The sequence below is a fragment of the Muntiacus reevesi genome, chromosome 2 (assembly GCF_963930625.1).
Source record: "Muntiacus reevesi chromosome 2, mMunRee1.1, whole genome shotgun sequence".
Taxonomy (NCBI): Eukaryota; Metazoa; Chordata; class Mammalia; order Artiodactyla; family Cervidae; genus Muntiacus; species Muntiacus reevesi.
In genome coordinates, this window is record NC_089250.1 from 255,917,295 (window position 1) to 255,936,206 (window position 18,912).

The 18,912-nt window shown below is 61.8% G+C and overlaps 1 protein-coding gene across 2 annotated transcripts in view; it reads right to left on the bottom strand.

Moving 5' to 3' along the window:
• Positions 1-828: 828 nt before the first annotated feature.
• PEPD (peptidase D) overlaps positions 829-18,912 on the bottom strand; it is a 118,632-nt gene continuing 100,548 nt past the window's right edge. The window contains exons 12-16 of one of the 2 annotated variants that reach the window (XM_065925767.1): positions 12,756-12,904; positions 5,160-5,344; positions 2,360-2,455; positions 1,807-1,998; positions 829-1,370 (exon numbers count right to left, since the gene is read on the bottom strand). In XM_065925767.1, coding sequence (XP_065781839.1) covers positions 1,233-1,370; positions 1,807-1,998; positions 2,360-2,455; positions 5,160-5,344; positions 12,756-12,904 — 760 coding nt within the window. In that variant the 3' untranslated portion in view covers positions 829-1,232. The remainder of the gene's footprint in view (positions 1,371-1,806; positions 1,999-2,359; positions 2,456-5,159; positions 5,345-12,755; positions 12,905-18,912) is intronic. The other variant, XM_065925768.1, reaches the window with a different exon arrangement.

Below are 18,912 nucleotides of genomic sequence, written 5' to 3' on the forward strand. Positions count from 1 at the left end.
CCTCCACCTGGGCTCAAAAACTCCCAGATGTGCAGAGACAACCCCGGGACGGTGTGCAGGATTCTAGAAGCTGGCTGAGGAGTCGGGGTGGGTCTGGGAGGCCGTGGGAAGGCCGGGCAAGCAGAGGAAGGCCAGGTGTCCGGCCACTGGCAGGGACTGAGCCAGAGGGCCCGCGTGGCCCCTGCGTCTCAGAGTGGAGTTCGGCCAGCGGGCTCCCACTCATGGGAGACACACAGACAGACTCGGCAAACGTGGAAGGAATGAGAGAGTTCACCTTTGCCATGGTGCTGCCTGAGGCGGCAGTGTCTCTCAGACAGACGCTGGCTTTACTAGCATATCTCACATGAATAGGAGACCAAGGACAAGGAGTCTGCAAGTCTCAGGTGCTCAGGTAACTGTGCTTTAAATGCTGCACAGTTAAGACCACTTCGGGAATCCAGCTTTGAGGCAGTGCATGCGTGCATGTTCAGTCATGTCTGTGACGCCATGGGCTGTAGTCCACCAGGCTCCTCTGTCCATGGGATTTTCCAGGTAAGAATACCAGAGCGGGTTGCCATTCCCATCTCTGGAGGATCTTCCCAACCCCAGGATCGAACCCGCATCTCCTGTGTCCCTTGCATTGGCAGGTGGATGCTTTACCACTGAGTCACCCATATCAAAAAGGCTTCTTACGCTCTAGTCCTCCTTTGCACCTGTGCAGAGGCGAGACAGCCCCACCTACACATTCAGGCCCCCAGAGGGCTCTGCAGGGTCACTTTCCAGATCTAAGCATGTGTTCATCTGCAAAGGGAAAAAGGATGGGGCGGGGAGAGGTGATGGGCACAAAGGTCCATTTTAGGAAATCTTTTATTGCAAATTCCATTCTGTGTATTGATTTTGAGAGAAAACACTAGAAATGCCCCTTTCCTGAGCAGAATACAAATGACAGCAAAATACACATTTAGTTGCTAGTAAAGAGAACAGGATTATTGAAAATAACGCGATAATTGAAAATTAGTATTCTAAAAGCCGCTGTCACTCAGGCAAAGTAAAGACATTTAGATGAAGGGTGTGATCCCACAGAAGGGTAGTAAGAAAGTTTCTCCAGGGAAACAGCATATTGGGTGTGATCAAAGGCTGATGATGTCGTGCGTGATTTCTGAGCACCACTGGGGCCGATGAGCAGGCTGCCCTCCAGGAAGCAACTTGCGAGGCCGGGGCCCAGCCCCCTGCCCCGGGGCACACCCATGGCTCTACTTGGGACCAGAGAAGGGAGCAAAGGCCTTGTCCTGGCCCGCCATGCACGCTTCCACCTCCTCCACCGTGCGGGGCACGCAGGTCAGCAGCTCCATGCCAGTGTCCGTCACCACGACATCCTCCTCGATCCGGACCTGGTCAGACGGATGGACACTCGTTATTTCTGAGCTGTCTTTGCGCGCTTAGTTTGAGCATCAGGCCCGACAGCTCCAGGTTGAGTGGGAAGAGCCTTTTCTGTGGAGTGGGCAGCACGGCCCAGGTCGGGGTGCTGGCCCTAAGGCCGCTGTGGGCAGCTGCTGGGCAGAAGGTGCCTCCCACAGGACATCTGCTCCTCCACCCGCCCAGCCCGGCTTGCCCCCTGCCGGGTGGGTGGGAGCCCCTGGAGTGGGCAGAGGTTTTGTAGGAATCTGTGTCGCTTGTGTTGAGGGCTGGTGACAGACCATGAGAAAGGGTGGGCCAGGTGCCTCTCAAGTGAGGAGAGTCAAGACTGTGCCTCTTGTCCTGGAGGACAAACCGGTGACAGGTTGGGGGGGCAGGGGAGGGGGCGTTCTGGGAGCAATCAGCACTCACCCCACCAAAACCACGGAAGCGCTGCAGGACCTCGCGGTTAAAGAAGCAGGCGCGGGCCGGGTCGGCCAGGGCCTCGTCCAGGAGGTGGTCGATGAAGTAGATGCCCGGCTCCACGGTGAGCACCATGCGTGGCTCCAGGTGCCGAGCGGTGCGCAGGCGCTGCAGGCCGGGCTCGTCAATCCGATCCACGCCCTGGGTGGGGGTAGGGGGGTGGTAGGGAGAGGACAGTGAGGGGGGGACCCAGGAGGGCACAGCCCCAGGCCAAGGCCACCGCCTCGGCGGAAGGCATACGGAAACAGGCAAGTGCGCAGGGCACCCGCCCCTGCCTGTGCAGGCAGCCACACGTGGGGCCTGGCTCAAGCCCCTTGGGTCCTCCTGGAGCCGCAGGAGGCTCTGTGACCTCGGGGGTCTCCAGCCCAGACTCAGACTTGCTGGGTCGTCCACGGTACTTCAGATAAAGCCCTCTGCTCTCTGCACGCTCCCCTAGATTTCTCGTGTCCCTGCCCCTTGTCACCCCTAGAACTGTGCCCCATGGACACTCATGTGCACACACCCAAGGCACGCTGTCCTGCTGACCCAGGGGGCTGGCTGGGGGTCCGGCTGCCTTACCCAGGCCCTCTTCCCGCCAGGGGAGCAGTTGAAGCCAAACCTGTGAAGCCAAAAAAGCTCTTAGGAGGTTGCAAGGCCTCCCAGGCTGCAGCTCTCTTCCAGGCAGCTGGTTTCCAGGCAGAGTGGAAACCAGCCCTCAAGTGCTGGGCCTGGATCCCCACAAGCCGAGGCCCAGGTTTTCCGTGTGGCTTTCCAGGAAGAGGGACAGGTGCTGTCAGCAGGACACCAGCCCTGGCTTGTGTGTGCACAGATGCACACTCGCCCCGTGTGCATGGCCTGGGGGGGTGGCCCACGAGGAGCACACGAGGCAGCTCCACACCACACCCATGTGCTGAGCCTCCGCTGGGCTGTGGGGGACTGGCTCTCAAGCTCTCTCCCCCAGCACTCACAAGGGCATGGCCAATGGGGCAGGTGGCACCTAGGACACTTGCAGAAATTTCCCTGCCTTCCCCAAGTCCTGGAGGCACCCGTCCGGCCCTTGGCCAAGGCCTGGGAGCAAGCGCGCAGCAGGCAAGCTTTCTGGTCGGCCTCTGAGCTTGCCCTGCCCCGCTCGTGGCTCTACGCTGGAAGCCCAGCTGCTGGAGATGGAACTGTCATTTCTGACTGTTTGGGGGCCAAGAACATCAGACTTCAATTAGTGGTTCATGTAAGGTAACCAGAAACGGGCTGGCTCAGCCTCCATCCATGGCTGGGCGCAGCAGGGAAGGCTGTGACCGTGATTCCACGAGGGCGGGGACAGCGGGGCACTGTGTGCACGGCCGCCCTGACCAGGTGTGAGCCAGGCTGGGATGGAGGTGACGAGGGGACACCAAGGCCCTGTGGCCCCTGGGCACAGACGCCCGCCTGGTGTGGTATTTGACCCCACAGTCTGGGATGACGGTCCCTGTGCTCAGGTGAGAGGTGCTGGGTGGTGGGTAGCAGGGGCCTATCTCCTGCCATCTGAAGCCTGCGTCTGCCCCCTGGGCAGCCCCTCCCCTCCCTTCCCTTCATGCTGCCCCCAAGAGCCAAGGCTGTCAAAGTCAGGGGCCAGGCGGAGGCTGAGAGCTGACGAGGTCTTGCCTCCCTGATCTCCTTGGTGGCTGAGGAGCTGTGCCAAAGGCGGGGGGTTTGCTCAAACTTCTGCAGATGGCCTTCTCTCCAGAAGATTCCAGGACCACTGCTCAGACTGGGGGTGAGGGGTGAATGGAAGGGATCCGGGGGGCACAGGAGGATGTGCTGCCCACTGACTATGACCCCTGCAGGGCATTCACTCCCAGGAGTCTGCCCTATAGGCCTCACCAAGGACGGCCAGATCAGGGCTGGGAGAACGATGGAGGCGGGGCTGAATAGGGAGAAGACCCCATGAAGGGGAGAGGCCGAGCGCCCAGCCCCTCAGGCCTGGGGACTTCAGCCTTGTTGGGGGTGGGGGGGACCCTGCCCATGCCGGGTCCACGCTGGCTTCCGCTTGGGCTCAGGGCTTGACGGGGCCTCCGCTGCACTGGGCTCCGGACAGAGGAGACCCAGATGTGTCTGAAATAAAACAAATGACTTTTAGAGGAAAAGCCATATTTTTTCCACAATGTTTATCTGTCAGAAGAATAGACTCCGTGAGCACAAAGGACCGCTTACTGGAAAAGATGAAAACAGTTTGCTGCCAATTTTCTCTGGTGGAAAAAAAAAGTGCTTTGGCGACTAATGAATAACGAACCTCAGTTAACAATGTCTGGAAGGCTCTGCTCTTGGCTCCCTGCGCACAGTGTGATGGATAGAAATTAGGAAATTAAAACTGATTTTGTTTCTCCAAATTTAACTGTTTACACTTGAGGAAAAAATAATTGAATAATAATGCTTCTCTTGAGCAATTCCCGCCCCCCCCCAAAATCGTTCTTAGAGCTTTCAAAATACCCTGCAGCTAAGGGGCCAAGCCATCTTGGCTAACTGGCTGGTGGGCCCCAGGGCGTGCACCGATTGCATAATCCACCCCCCTGTGTTTCAGGCACCTGGCCAGACGGCAGGGCCGGCTCACCCCCACCCAGGGCCTATGGAGGCTGCAGTCACCTGCCCGGCAGAGCCTCCTGAAGCCTCAAGCTTTGTCTGGGTGGTCCTTTCAAGGGTCGGTCAGTAGGAGGGGGAGGGGAAAGCCTGGCCTAGAGATGCCCACACAAGCCTCCCTGTCCTGCTGAGCATGGGTCCAGGAGATGAGGAAGCCATGCAGGCCCTGTTGGCTCAGGCATCTGGGTGGATGGAAGCTGAACCGTCCAGCTGAACCAGGAGAGGGTGGGGCAGGACTTGCGAGGGGCGTGGGGCTCAGCTCGTCCCAGGATGGACCGGTCACCAGCCTGAGGAGCCTTGTCATACCTGATGAATGAAGCCAGAGGCAGGAGGACATGACGGGCGCACTGCCAGCCCACCACTGAGACCCAGCTTTGGGGCTCCACTTTCAGGGCAGGTGCTGCCCCCCGCGTGCAGCCCTGGGCCCCGTGCAGAGCACACCCATTGCCTGCCTGGTTCTGCGGAGGCGGCCGCCAGGGGAGACGCCCTTGGTAAGGACAGGGCCCTGGGCGTGGGCAGTGACCTGGGCTGGGATCAGCCCCTGGGTGAAGGGGGAGGAGGGAGAGCAGGCCTTGCCAAGACCCCAGTCCTTCTCATCCTGCCTGTCCCCCTACACTGCGGCCGTGTCCCAGAGCCCCATTCCACCCCCAGGGAGGTCCAGGCTCAGCTCTGGCTCACAGGCAGGCCGCTCGTGCCAACGCTCCCACACTGACCTCAGGGTAGCCTCCCACGTCGTGCACATCGAGTCCCAGGAAGTGGCCGAGCCCGTGAGGCATGAACACGGCTCCCAGGTGGACCTGGACCATGGCGTCCACGCTGCCGGTCAGGAGGCCGATGCGGGTCAGTTCCTCCAGGTGGATGCGGTCGGCCAAGCGGTGCATGTCGGGCCACCAGACACCTGGGGCTCAGAAGGAGGCTGCGATGAGCTGAGGCCTCTGGCAGCCTGGCCAGGGCTTCCCAGGGCAAGGTTGCAGGGAACACAGGAAGCCCTTGCACTGGCTGAAGCTGGGGAGTCTGAGGTGAGGGGCAAGAGCGATGCGGCCCAGGCGGTCCCCCTGCAGGGCTCTTTCAGCGCAGCTCTGGACCCGAGACCCCTCCTCTCTCTCCACTGTGCCCTCGGGGCTAGGCTCCTCTCATCCACGGTCACCCGCAGGGGCCCAGCTCCTGTGGTGTGCTCCCAGGGCCAGGGGAGCCCAGTAAAATCTTTGGCACCAGGAGGAGAAAAGCATGTGTCCCCAAGAGCCGAGGTGGGGCAGCCTCAGTGAGCCCTAGACAGAGGCTCAGGTGTGGGTGGGGGAGGGGCGTCCCTGCACACCCCCGCATGGGGGGCTGAATCATCCTTGGAGCCGCTGTGGGGAGCAAAGGTTTCTGGGGTGAAGGTGCAGCCGGCACAGCCTCCCCGGCAAACCGGCAGGGGTCTGTGGCCCTGTGGCTACCAGCACCAGGTGACCATCTCCGTGGTAGCCCAGATGTCCAAACCCTGGGCTCTAATCAAACTCATCCCGGCCCCATGTTTCTGGGGCAAAGGTCACCATGGAGAGCATCCCCAGGCACCGAGTTCTGAGGAGTGCAGGCTCTTTGGAGCTGCCTGGCCCCCAGGGAGGCCCTGAGGGGCTGGAGCCTTAGGCCCTCAGGGAGCAGCCTCCAGGAGCCTCGCTGTCACTGGGGCGTGGCCGCCTTGCCCACTCGGCTCCACGAAACGAGGGCACCAGGTGCTCAGACTGAGCACAAGAACCTAGACTGACAATGCTCCCTGCCCCACCTTAAGAGGGCAGAGTTGGGGGCAGGCCATGTGCCAGCCGAGGCCAGCAGCCCTGGGACGAACGGGGCCAGGAGGACAGGGTGGGACCTGCACCCAGAAAGAGGGCCAGGGCTTGACCCTGTGGCCCCTCCATGTGGGGCGTAACCCTGGCTCCCAAGGGGTCACTCAGCCATGCCCTGATGATCTCAGCTACAAGAGGGGAGCACTGGGATTCCACACCCCAAGGGGCCTTGCTGTGGATCCTGCACTGGTGAGGGGTGGGCCACCAGGATCCGAGCCTCTGGGGCTGGCAGGTAGCAGATGATAGGCCTGAGAGGTAGAGGGAGATGAGACACAGGCCCTCCCCTTTCAGACACTTGCTGGGCACCAGTCCCCCAGGTGTCCCCCTACCCTGCCAGAGACAGTGGGCCCATGTTTGGGGTCTTGAGCTGGCTGGAAACCCAAGGCTGATCCAACCTCTTGAACCCAGGACCCAGGTTCTGAGCTGGTGGTGCTGCACCGCGATCATCAGGCAGTGGCCAGTCCCCGGCCCAAGACACAGGGAGGCCAAGGGTGGAGGAAGCCCAGTCTTGTCCAGAGACACAGCCTCCTTGGAGTCCAGCCCTGTTCTACCTGCCTCAGCCCATGAAGTGGGGGTGGCGTCCTGGGGCCTGGTTACAACCACGCTGGCGCGGGTGGCTGGGTCTGTACCCCTGGGGGTGGAGCCAGTGTGGGGAGCTTTTCTCTGATGGTCTGGCATCCTGAAATAGAGACCCTGTTAACCAGGTCCCAGCTAGGCCGTTCACCTGCTGTGTGGCCTAGGCAGGCCTCCACCTCCAGGAGCCTCAGATGCTTCCTTTGTCAAAGGGCCATGACACCGGCTGCAGAAAGCTGGCTGTAGAGCCTCTGGCATCTACTGGGGACCAGCTCACTAAGCTCCCCCAAACTGCCACTGTTCATCCATCACGTGTGGCCAGTCAGACCCTAGGTTCGACACTTTATGATCAGTGCGTCCCTGGGGCACAAGCCAAGCCTGCCCAGCCTCAGCCACCACTCTTTTCCTAAGACTGACTCACCCGCCTCGCCCTCCTCGGGCCAGGGACCCCTGCCCCAGAAGCACACCTGAGGGCCCTGCACGTCTGACCCTTTGCAGAGCCGGCTGGCCTGTGACCCTCCTCCTCGAGGTCTCAGCGTACACATCCGCCCCTCCTGGAGTGACCTCCCCCATCGCGACCGCTCTGCTGTCCCGGCCACTACTGTCTGCACCTTGTTCCCTGCACAAGCATGCTCACTTGCTTCTAGGGTCTCTCCACCAGGAGGGCGGCTGCCCCTCCAGGGCACACCAGGAGGGCAGAGCGGGTGCTGGTCCAGTGGTGGACGTGCAGCGCGCTCTTTCCTAAGGCCCGCCCCTGCCCAGGGCCTCTGGGCCTAAGAGTAAGCCCCCAAGTAACCCTGCAAACTCCGCTCCCATCACTCAGCCTGGCCCCGGCGAACCTGGGAAGGGCCAATGCCCCAGGGCAGCTCCATCTCTCTCGGGCAGGGCCTTTTCGGGTCGCCAAGCGAGAGGCCCGGGAAGCAGGCTGACTTCAAACCTGGCTACCTTCCACAGTGCGGGGCTGCGGTCTCGGCCGGGCCCAGGCAGCGGGTGGGAATCAGGTATAAATCAAGCTCCGTGCTGGCAGCTCGGCTCCCCTCCTGTCCTCGCGGCCCCTCGTGGGGGCCGGACGTGTGGGCCCCGGCGGTCCCCGCGGCGCCTGTAGTCTTCCTTGCCTGCGCGCCCTTGGGGAAGGCCGTGCACACGGCTCTCTTGGCCGGGAGTGGGAGTTTCTGCCTGTGTGTGGTTAGGGTTGTGACAGTGATTAAACCTCCAGCAACTTGGCCCCAGTGTCTGGCCCGGATGGTGGTTACAACACCCACGGCCAGGGCAGGGGCCCCTGAAGTGAGTGGAGGTTACTGTCCCCGGGCGAGAAGGCAGGGGTGGGCACAGACCAGAGGGTCTCCCTGCCCGCCTAAGGCCCCGACGCCCCGGCTCCTCAGCCTCTGCAGCCCGTGGGCACATCTGAGCCCACAGGCCTGGCCAGGAGCATCGGGGGGCCCCCGAGTCTGCTCACACTGGGGATACCGCTGGAGATCGTGCTGCAGAGACCAGGTCATCTGCCCTGCCCGCCCTTCTACCGCCAGCAAGCACCGAATCTCATCCTCTCTTCCCGAAACCTCTCCTGACCCCGGCGCCTCCGTGGGCCCCCACCTCTCCTGGACCCTTGCCTGGCTCCTCCAGACTCCTCACCCCGCTGCCTCCTGTAAACGGCCGGGACACCAGGCCATCTCTCTGGAGCACAGGTCAGACCAGGCCAGTCCCCGCCCCAAGGACAGAGCCCCAAGCTCCTTGGAATGGCTTCCCTCTCCAGCTCCAACCCCACCCACTCCTGAGGTGCCCCTGTGCCTTCCACCTGCCACTCCCTCCGCTGGGACACCTCACCTTGCCAGTCTCACTGCCCGGCCTCCTGTGGGCCTCTGCGGAGGCTTTCTCCAGGAAGCCCTCCCTGATTGCCTCTTCCCTTGCTGCCCGAGCTGGGCAGGGCTCGGTCTCTGAACCCCGAGAAGGCGGGGCCCTCTGCCCTGCTCCGAGTCTGACAACCACGTGGCCTGACCGGGAGCCCCAGTCTCCCCGTGGCTCTCTTGCAGCCTGTGCTGTGACGTGATGGGCCCAGGATTCACGTGTGCCCCCAACCCCGCTCCTCTGTGCACTCGGGCCCAGGGTAGCAAGGCGGCATCTGCGTTTGCACTGCACCACCTGCCCCTTGGCTCAGAGGGACCCGAGGCCTGGGGCCCAGGCACCACTACGTATCCCAAGCAGCCTCAAGTCACCGACTGCCCTTTGTGCTCACCTGGCCCCCTCGGACCACACCTTCCCCTGATGGGCCGGGAGCCTGCTGGGCCTGCTGCCGGGGCGGGCTCCTGGGAGCCTCGGCAGCATCCATCACGGCCTTGAGGCCTCCTGCCCAGAGCGTGACAGGCCTGGGGGCTCCGAGGCCCTGAGCCGAGCCGGGAAGGCAGCGGAGGGCCCCTTGAGCTACATCCTCACAGCCCATCCAGACAAAGAGCTCACTTCATCTGAAGACAATGGCCCTCGGGGGATGACCGCGCGCCAGGCCCTGGGGGTGCAGGAGGGAAGGCTCAGGGCTGGGGTCCCAGGGCAGGCCCCGCGGGCTGCAGGGAAGTGTCTGGCAGGCCATGCTGGCGCGGGGCGGAGGGCTTCCAGCCCACCCCGCCACACAGCCCTGCCTGCTGCCAGGACCTCGGGGGACCCACTCACCCTGCAGAAGGGCAGGGGCAGCACACGCCTGGGCAGCAGGCACCACGATGCTGAGTTAAGCATGACCACCCCACGCGGTCCCCATGTGGTCCCCCACCCCAAACCCTGGCAGAGAGGCCAGGGAGGGCGGGAACTCCCCCACTGCCCTTTGGCCAGCAGAGGGGCCTCTCTCAGGCCAGAGGGGGGACACAGTGCCTTTATCAAGCACAGTCCTGGCTCTGCTGGTTTCTGCCCTAAGGTGCCCCTGGTCTGCATGGCATGCTGTCCCACTGCATCTGCCTGCTGGGCCTCTGTGCCCAGCACCATCTCTAAGGCTAGGCCTCCAGGGGAGTCCAGACACTGCAGCCCCTGCCCCCACCAGGGAGGGAGGCAAAGTTGGCAAAGGGACCCTGACCAGAGTCTGCAGAACGAAAGACCCTGCCCCGACCAGTGGCCAGCTCGGACATCGACTCTGGTCCCTGCCCTGCCCACAGCACCTCCTCCTCTCGTGGGGACCAGGTGTCCTATCAGCAAGCCCATGGGAGCCCGTGGAGACAGGCGGTCAGCCCAGGATGGGCGCCTGCTCTGACGCGGAAGCCTTGGAGAGATTTGCTTGCATGGGCCAGAAGCCGGCACGTGGCCAATGCACCGACCCCCCACCCCGCTGCGGGGCCAGCGCGGGTGGCGCTTCCCCCAGGTGCCGCCACTGCCTGGCCGGCCCTGCTGCTCTTGTGCAGTCTCTGAGAGAGCTCAGCCCTCCTTCCCAGGCTGCCTCTGCGTGGCAGGCGGGACACTACCCCCCGGCCCCAGGCCTGCCTTGCTCAGGATCCCTGTGTGCTCCAAGCACCGGCCCCTGCCCCTCCTCTGGGCATCTCGCTGTGACCCCGGCTGTCTCGATTCACTCGTCCCTGGAAGGCGCAGGAAGGAGTCACACAGTCTCTGCGGGTGTTTGTCTTGGCCCAGGAGCCAGGCCCACAAACCAGGGGCATTTCCGCTAGGACCGGGCACGGGGCTGACCTGGCCACGGCCTTTGTGCTGCTGTGGGGGGTATGGCTACCCCCTCTGAGGGCAGCGCTGTGAGCATAGGACCATGCGACCCCCAGGGAGCAGCGTGTCACAGCCTTGAAGAATGGGGCGGGGGGCACGTTGGGGGCTCTGCTCCCTTCCCCTCCACACGGGAACCTCGAGGCCCCAGTGCAGGCCAGGCCTGTGCCCCGCCGTGTGCTGGGGGAGGCCTGCCTCACAGTCCCCAGGGACCATCTCAGCTGAGTCTGGCCTGGCGGGGCCTGAAGCCTTGTAACCGCCCCCAAAGTGACACCGCCAGGCAGTCCCATAGGACCTTGGTGCTGGGACCCTTTTCAGTTCAATGTGTGGCCCCCGGGACTTGGCTGTGGACCTGGCCACTTTCTGAGCAGAATCGGGGTTGCTTTGTTGATCGACTGAGCCGGCCAGGACAGCAGCTGGGGACGTGCCACCCAGAGCCTGCCCAGGACCACCCTCTGTACCACGGCCTGGAGCCAGGCTCGGGTCCACACAGGTCCCTCTATGCTCCTGGAGGGACCTGCCATGGGCTGTGGGTGCACCAGGGTCTTGGGGCCACGCACCTCCAGGCACTCCCACTGGCCCAAACCTTTTGCTGCAAGTGAAACGCTTATCACTTAAACGACCGATGTTCAAAGCTGAACAGAACCTTCCACTCCTTCTCTCCCTGGGGTAACGCGAGGATATCAGGAGGAGATGGTGCCCCTTGCTCGGGGTGACGGCTCCACACAGGCGGAGTTTTACAGGTAACAGGTGCCAAGTACCTGGGTTTAAAGGTCAGAAAGTATAAAAGGCTCCCGGGGAGCACCCTCCCTCCTCGCCACGGCCCGCCCAGTCTGTCTGGCTGGCTCCCTTCCTGCCCCTCCCCCTGTGGATTTACAAGCACTTGTGAATCCACGTTCTCACCGCCCTTGCCCTCTTCTTTATCACCTTTTGTGAATTCACCCCCTCCTGCGCCGCTCTGTCTTTATGCAACAGTCCGCCCTGGAAGCGTCCACACTAGCCCCTACCTAGAGAACTGCTTTTTAAACACAGTTAGTGCAAGATGCTCTTCTCTTCTGCAGCCGCCACACCAGGCCAGCCCCGTTGATGCCGTCAGCTGCCCCGAGCTGAGCTTTCAGGTTTCCTTCCTTGTGTCCTTTTTCGTGTGTATCTGAGTTCCTCATCATTGGACTCATCTGATCACCAGCCTTTGTTCCCGCTGGACAAGTGAGAGTGCGGGCCCGTCACCCCTCCCCGGCTCCCTGGCCTCTGGTGGCCCCGGCACTGATGGGGGCGTCCGGAAAGCCCTGCTCACAGTTCGCCTCCTCGGAAGGCGGCAGTCGCTGATGAACCCTCACAAGCAGCACTTGGCCGGCAACGACTGGATACGGGGTGGCAGGGGCTCCAGGCGGAGCCATCAGATTCTGGGCCCTCAAGGGGCCACACTCTGGGGCCTTTACAGTTTAGGGGCTTAGGATCTTTTCTTCTTTTTCCCTTTGTAAATACAGTAAATTTCCTACATACGAACGAGTTCAGTTCTGACAACGTATTCGTTAAGTCCGACCAAGTTAGCCTAGGTACCTGACTTTTCTAGACAATGCCAGACATGTGAACTAATTTAAGTGACTGGACAGGCGCACGCACATTCGCATCTTTGAGAGCTCGCGACTTGAAGGTTCGTGTGTTGGAGACTGACTATAAAAGTTCCATGAAGAAATACAAGTCTGACTGCCACAGTCTCCCTGATTCTGGTATGAACTCAGAGTCCAACATTCAAGGCCTGTCAGGCCAGGTCCTCAGATGGCCCCACAGCCTCTGCTCATCACTCGCCACACCGGAGAGACACTCAGCTCCTGCCCAACCAGAGGCGAGTGTCCACACTGCCAAGCCCTCGCTGCAGCAGCCGCTGCTGCGGGGCAGGGCAGAGGACATGCTGACATCCCAGCGGCCAGTGTGGACAGGGAGACGCGCAGAAGGAGAAGGTGGGAGGGGATGGGGGGTGGCCTCGGGCTGAGCTCCCTGAACCCCCCCAGCCCTGTCTCTGCTTGGTGGTCAGCCCCCTTTCCCAGGAGTGATGCTGGGGACCTGCTAGCATCTGGGGCCTTACTGGCTGAGCATGGGGGGGGGGGGGGGGGGACAGAGTCAGGTCACTGCAGAGTGCCGGACCTGCTTCTCAGAGGTGCCCCGCCCCCGGCCACGGGCATCCCCTTACCAGGAGGTCCTCCCCCCAGGCCCCACCCCTGCCCTCACCTGGCTTCATGGCACTCATGACGGCCCGGCAGCTCCGCAGCACCGCCTCGTAGATGGCCTTCTGGTCTGGGGTGAACTTGCCGTTGGCGGGGAAGGAGCACGTGATGTCAGAAGCGAAGCAGTAATATTCACCGCCCATGTCGAACACGCTGCCGGGAGAGTGGGGCGTGAGGCTGGTGGGACACTCGGGGGCACCTGTACCCGCCCCAGCCACGCTTCCCTCCTGCTGGGCACTCAAGGCCACCAAACCAGAGACTTCTTGCAACACGGCCTGAGCAGACAGCAGCGTGGGGCCCTCCTGCCCCGCTGTCTCCTCACGGTGCACAGGCAGTAAAGGACCCAGGGGCGCCCGGGGAGGCTCCCGCTCCAGAGCAGGAAGGTTGGGGGGAATGTGGCTGCCCACACACCACACCCTCACAGCCTCTGCTGGCCAGGCCCCTGGATGCCTGGCTGTGGGGATTCCCTGAGGGAGGGGTGGGGGTATCCCCAGGCCCCCACCTGGCCTCCACAGAGGCACTCTGACAGCGCTGCCCCCAACCCCCAGGGGCCACCCTGCACCCAGCATGGGCACAGCTGCAGCCCACAGGGCAATGCTCATGGGAGCCGGACGGGGCCTCAGGACAGATGCACCCGCCAGACAGAAGACGTGGGCTGAGGCATGGCGCCCACCTCTCACAGGCCCCAGGGCTCCAGTGAATACCCCGACCTTGGGGCTGCCCGGCCCCCAGCACCCCCAGGCCACAGAGCAGGGACCAGGAGGCACAGAGGCCGGCGTGCAGAATGTGGGAGGAGGGGAGAAGCGGGAGCCGGGAGCCCCTGCAGGCGGAGGCAGGGCGGCGCTGGGACAGACAGCAGGCTGCTGAGTCAGGAGGCCGGGCGGTCGGGCCTGCCCTCTGGACACCCGTAACAGGGCCCCAAGCCGCAGGGCTGGGTCGGAGTGCGGGGATCCAGGCTCCCACACCCTCACCGCCTGGCCCTACTGTCAAGGGCAGGTGAGAATCCCGCCTCACGCACCCTCCACATGGGGATAAGACAAAAACGAGGGAGGGGCTGCTGGGTCCAAGCTTGGTTCCCACCAGGTTACCCACAGAGAGGAGTGGGGTGTCCAGAATGAGCAGCCTCCCTATCCTGTCCCCTCACCAGCAGGATGCTGGACAGTGGGCCCAGAGCTGGACCATCATGGGGTCAGGGTCAAGTCATGATGCTGATGGTGACAAGACAGTCTGGGGGCATCAGTTCAGCTTCAGGCCCAGGCCACTGCGGTACCTTTGGGACTAGGGGCCCCAGAGAGGGTAGGGGCGGAGGTGGGTGCCGCTGCCCTCTCTGGGTCTGGCTCCGCCCCGTGGGGGGCAGTCTGCAGCCACTGTTGGAAAATTGGAGCCCCGAGGCAGAGCCACACCTGCCATGAAAAGAGCCTCTCAAACCCCAATTCTGGGCTTCCCTGAGAGCTCAGTGGTGAAGAGTCTGCCTGCCAACGCAGGAGACACAGCTTCGACCCCTGGTCTGGGAAGATCCCACATGCCTCGGAGCAGCTAAGCCCACGCACCACAACTGAGTCTGTGCTCTAGAATCCAGGAGTCACAATTACTTAAGTCTGTGTGCCCTAGAGCCCATGCTCTGAAACAAGACTAGAGAGTAGTCCCCGCTTGTCACAACGAGAGAAAAGCCCTCAGAGCAATGAAGACCCAGCGCGGCCAAAAATAAAGAAATAAAATTATTTTTTTAAAACCCCCATATTTCAGTGGTAAACACGACGACTCAGCCTGCAATCCAAGAGCTGCCTGCATGCCTGTCTCAGGGGACCTACACCCTGAGCAACTGGCCCTACAGGTGGAGCCAGGGGTCGGCCATGCGGCCTGATGGCAGCAACAGGGACTCCATAGAAACAGAATTGTTTCTAAAGGAAAGTCGTGAATACTTGGGATCTCAAGACACTCCGCTGGAAATCGAAGTCCCCAGTCAGGCACTTTTTAATCTCCTGTCTTTTTCTGACTGCAAAACATCATAAACTGTCAACAGTGCAAGAAGCACCGGATAACAACTCAGGTGATTCTCAGGTGGTGGTGGGGAGAGCTCGCCCGAACGGCAGGGATCTTTGGGTTGGGTCAAGGTCAGAGACTCTGGGGGACCCACCCTGGGGTGGGCCAATGTGTGTGTGTCTGAGGGCGGACTTGGGGCTCACTAGACGGGACCCGCTCAGCCCGGGTGTGGGAGCCAAGGATCCAAGGGCGAGAGGCCCCAGCAGACACGCCCAGCATCTGCTCCCCAGGACGCTCTGATGCACCAGGGGGTTGGGGCTGACAGCTGTCTGCAGGTTTACTAGTGCCCCGGGACACATTCCCCCTCCCGCCAGCTGGCCAGGAGGGCGGAGCACATCAGAACCCTAAACTTCAGGGAAACCGAGGCTCTGCACACTGGTCTGGCAACGTCTCAGGTCGGGGTCAGCAGCTCAGAGCCCAGAGACGGGCTCTCCTGCCCTCGCTCCGGCACTCAGCCTCGAGCGCCTCAGGGCGGCCCCACATTTAGCATGTGGCTGCCGCCATTGCGGCGGCTTTGCGTCCTCCGCGGCCAGTGTGCAGGCAGGCCTGGGAGTGGAACCGCGTGGGGCCGTGGCCCAGCTTCACCCGGGGAGCAGAGCATTCTTACTTGGGGTCCTTGGAGGCAACAAAGGAAAATGGTCTGTGGTTTGTTGATTCAGAAGGACCAGGAATGGCCTGAGCAGACAGGACAGAGCCAGGGGCGTGGGGACACAGATTCCTGGGGGCCACCACATCAGAAACAGACCTGCAGCAGCATCCCTCCAGGCAGAAAGTTCTATGGGGCTGTGCAGGGCTCAAAGGAAAACAGAAATTAAACTATTTAAAAAGCCAGGAAGCCCACAAGAGCACACCAAATGCTGGAGTCATCCGGAGGAGTGAAAACAGGCCCCTTCCCCGGGGCAGGCACGACTCCTGACCAAGTTCTCAAAAACAAAAACACGGGAGGCGGGGGTGAGCTCCCCGGCCAGTCTGGCTTTATTGTTCAGCTTCTAGAAACCTTCGGCTGTAGTTTTTTTGTTTTAAAATCATCCACTTTAGGGAGAAGGAAGTGTACACCCAGCCGGCCAGCTCCATCCTGCCCAGCGATGCTCGGGCACGGGGCTGACGTCTATTTTTGTGCTCTCAGTTCCCTATCTCTCTGCATTTTTAAAAAAAATCTCCCTCAGAGAGTTCCTACATGTATTAGTTATTCAGATTTCAAGTCGTTCTGGAATCCAGGGATGAAAGCCATCGCTTTTATAAATCATTTCCCTTAGTTCCTCTGTGTCCACTCTGTCCGTCCTCTGAACGCAGGCTGATGACGGAGAATTCGCTCATACTTTGGCTCAACAGAGAACACGAGAGCCCTCCTCCCAGCTGCCTGGGGACACCCACTGGGGACCCTACCATCTCTGGCCGAGTGAACGCGTTATGATAATCTAAGCCATCTGGGGAGGTATTACACATCTCCAAGCAATATGCTGGTGGCTCATTCCTCACGTGTTCATCTGGTTCTATTTCTGGCTTGGAGGAGAGGTTCTGTCTTCCGTTGGCTCCTCCCGGGCAACTTCAGGCCCGAGCTACCTGCCACCATCGGCCCCCCAGGCCCTCCCCAGATCCCCTCCGTCCCCTCCACCCCACTGCGGGCAGGAGGCCTATGAGATGGTTCGGTCTCTGATGCGAGGCCTGGGAAGAGTTTTGGGGGAACTCTGTGATCCTTACGGCAAGGTCACTGTGTACACAGGCTGCAGCTCTGGTTTACTCTCCAGGGCTGTGACCTCGCTCTCAGCTATCTCAGCCGTCAGTACCCAGACAGGCACAGTACACACGTGCCCACGCGTGTGCACTCACTCACAGATCTATTCACCGCAGCGCACCATTTCAGACCCCGACTTGCACCCGCCCCAGTCGGCGTTCTGGACCAGGCTGGGGGATTTCTGAGCTGCAGGAATCTCCTGCTTCCCCTCCAGACCTCAGCCTGAGACAGAGAGGAAGGCGAACTGGTGACTTTCCCACTGGTGGTGGCCACACAAGGCCCACGGGTCACCGCCAGCTCCCAGCCAGACCTTCCGCGTGGTGACGAGCCCTGGGACAAAGGCCTATGCTCAAAGCCCTGGGGCTGACTCCCCAAGCCGACCTCTTCCCACTGCCTTCTGGGCATCCCTGCTCCCCATCCCAGCCATGGGATGGGTATGTGGGGCCCGGGCAGACAGGAAAGTCATCCAGGCAACCAGCCCCAGGAGCCCCGAGCCAAGGGTTGGCACGTGCTGCGGGCCTCCCATGTGTCTGGATGGAACTGCTGTTACCTTTCCGCAGAGGACGTGGGGAGCGGCGGAGGACGTGGGGAGCGGCAGAGCCCCAGTGCGGGCCACGACCCCAGGAAGGACGCTCCGCAGTCTCTAGCCCCATGTGTGGGTGGGACGCGGCGGCCGCCCAGCCCTGGGGCTTCCTGCCGCCACAGGCAGTGGCCTTCCCGGGGCTGGGGGAGGCGGTGAGTCGGCGTCACGCGCACAGCACATGCTTCGTTCCACTTTTCGGTAAGCAGTGTCCCATGGTGTCTGCGAGCACCCCGGCTGACCGGGTGCTTTCACACTGTGGGTTGTGGCGTCAACCATGTGGGATGCAGGGGCAGCAGCATAAACAGGCAACACAGGGCAGACCCCACGGTGAGGGCGCTTGGTTATTTTCCAGGCGTATCTGCTTGCCCGGTACTGCATTAGAATGCAAAGGCTGCTTCAACCCAGACGGCGGGTTGAAGGCCACGATCACTGGTCTGGACAGATAGCTGACCAGGGCCTGTGCCTTCCTGAGTGTGTTCTCTTGCCCCAGGACTGGGGCATGTCCCGAAGACCATCAACTCCTCAGGATGGGGCTGGCTGGTGACTATATGGCCCACCAGGCTCCTCTGTCCATGGGAGTCTCCAGGCAAGAATACTGGAGTGGGTTGCCATTTCCTTCTCCAGAGATGTCCTCTAAGGAGACAGCAAAGTCGGGGGAGTGGTGTCCTGGGCTGGGCTTGGAGGAAACACTTGTTCTCTAAAGCTGACCAAGGCTTCAGGCACCAAGACAAGGGGAGACTTAGGGACCCCTCATTGTGGCCCCTCTGCCAGCTGGGGAGGAGACCCAGGCAAGACTTGCCTGCCCCCAGGAAGCAGCACACAGATGCCAGACAGATGTCAGACCAAGGGGCCCCCAGGAGCAGGCAGAATTGTTCCCACTCCTGCCAGAGGAGCCCCAGAAATGCTAAGGGGACTGCTTGGGCCCCGAGTGAGCAGCAGGCACCCAAAGCCTGTGGAGGTGGGGGTGGATGTCTGTGATGAAGATGCAGGCTATAGCCCCAGGCACGGTGTGATGGAGGTAAGGAGGGGGGAGCTCCCCCAAGCAGTTTAAACTAATGTCTAGTCCACATCAAACCTGTGGAATGATCAGGGAACTAACTGGAGAGCAGGGCAGACAACCCACTCCAGTATTCTTGCCTGGAGAAGCCCACAGACAGAGGAGCCTGGCAGGCTACAGTCCATGGGGTCGCAAAGAGTCGGACACGTTTGAAACGACTTAGCGCGCTGAGTGGGGTTGGGACAAGCCTCTCCCCCACTAACCAGGCCAGCCAACCGCTCCTAGGCCCCAGAACACAGAGAACACAGCCAGCAGGGATGAGCCTGGCCGGCTGGCATGTCCTGAAACAACGCTGCCCTCTTCTGGCCAGTGCTGGGAGGTCCGGCTTGCCACCCACCAGCCACATCCTGCCTGCAGCTGGGCAACCCAGGCCCAAGCATGCTTCGACTGGGGCATCTAGAAGGTTCTGAGGGCAGCCACTGGGCTCCCTACCCCAGGAACCATCCCCCTGCTACCTAATCAAATGGTGGGAGAGGGAGGCGGTGGCAGGTGAGGAGGGGTTGTCCCAGCTGTTTTCCAAATCAGAGCCCAGTGGAGGCAGACCCTGGACCCTCCCCACCTCTGCCCTCTGGGGTGTGCCTGCTGCGCCCAGGGGGAGGCGGGGAGTCTAGCACAAAAGAGGGCCCAAGTCTGGGTACATGGCTTCCTTGGGGACAGTGGCGCCCCCTGGCCCATGGGCAGGGCCCTAGCCCTGGGTGCCTCCATCCACCACGGAGGCTCAGGGAGGGAAAGCCCAGGCAGGC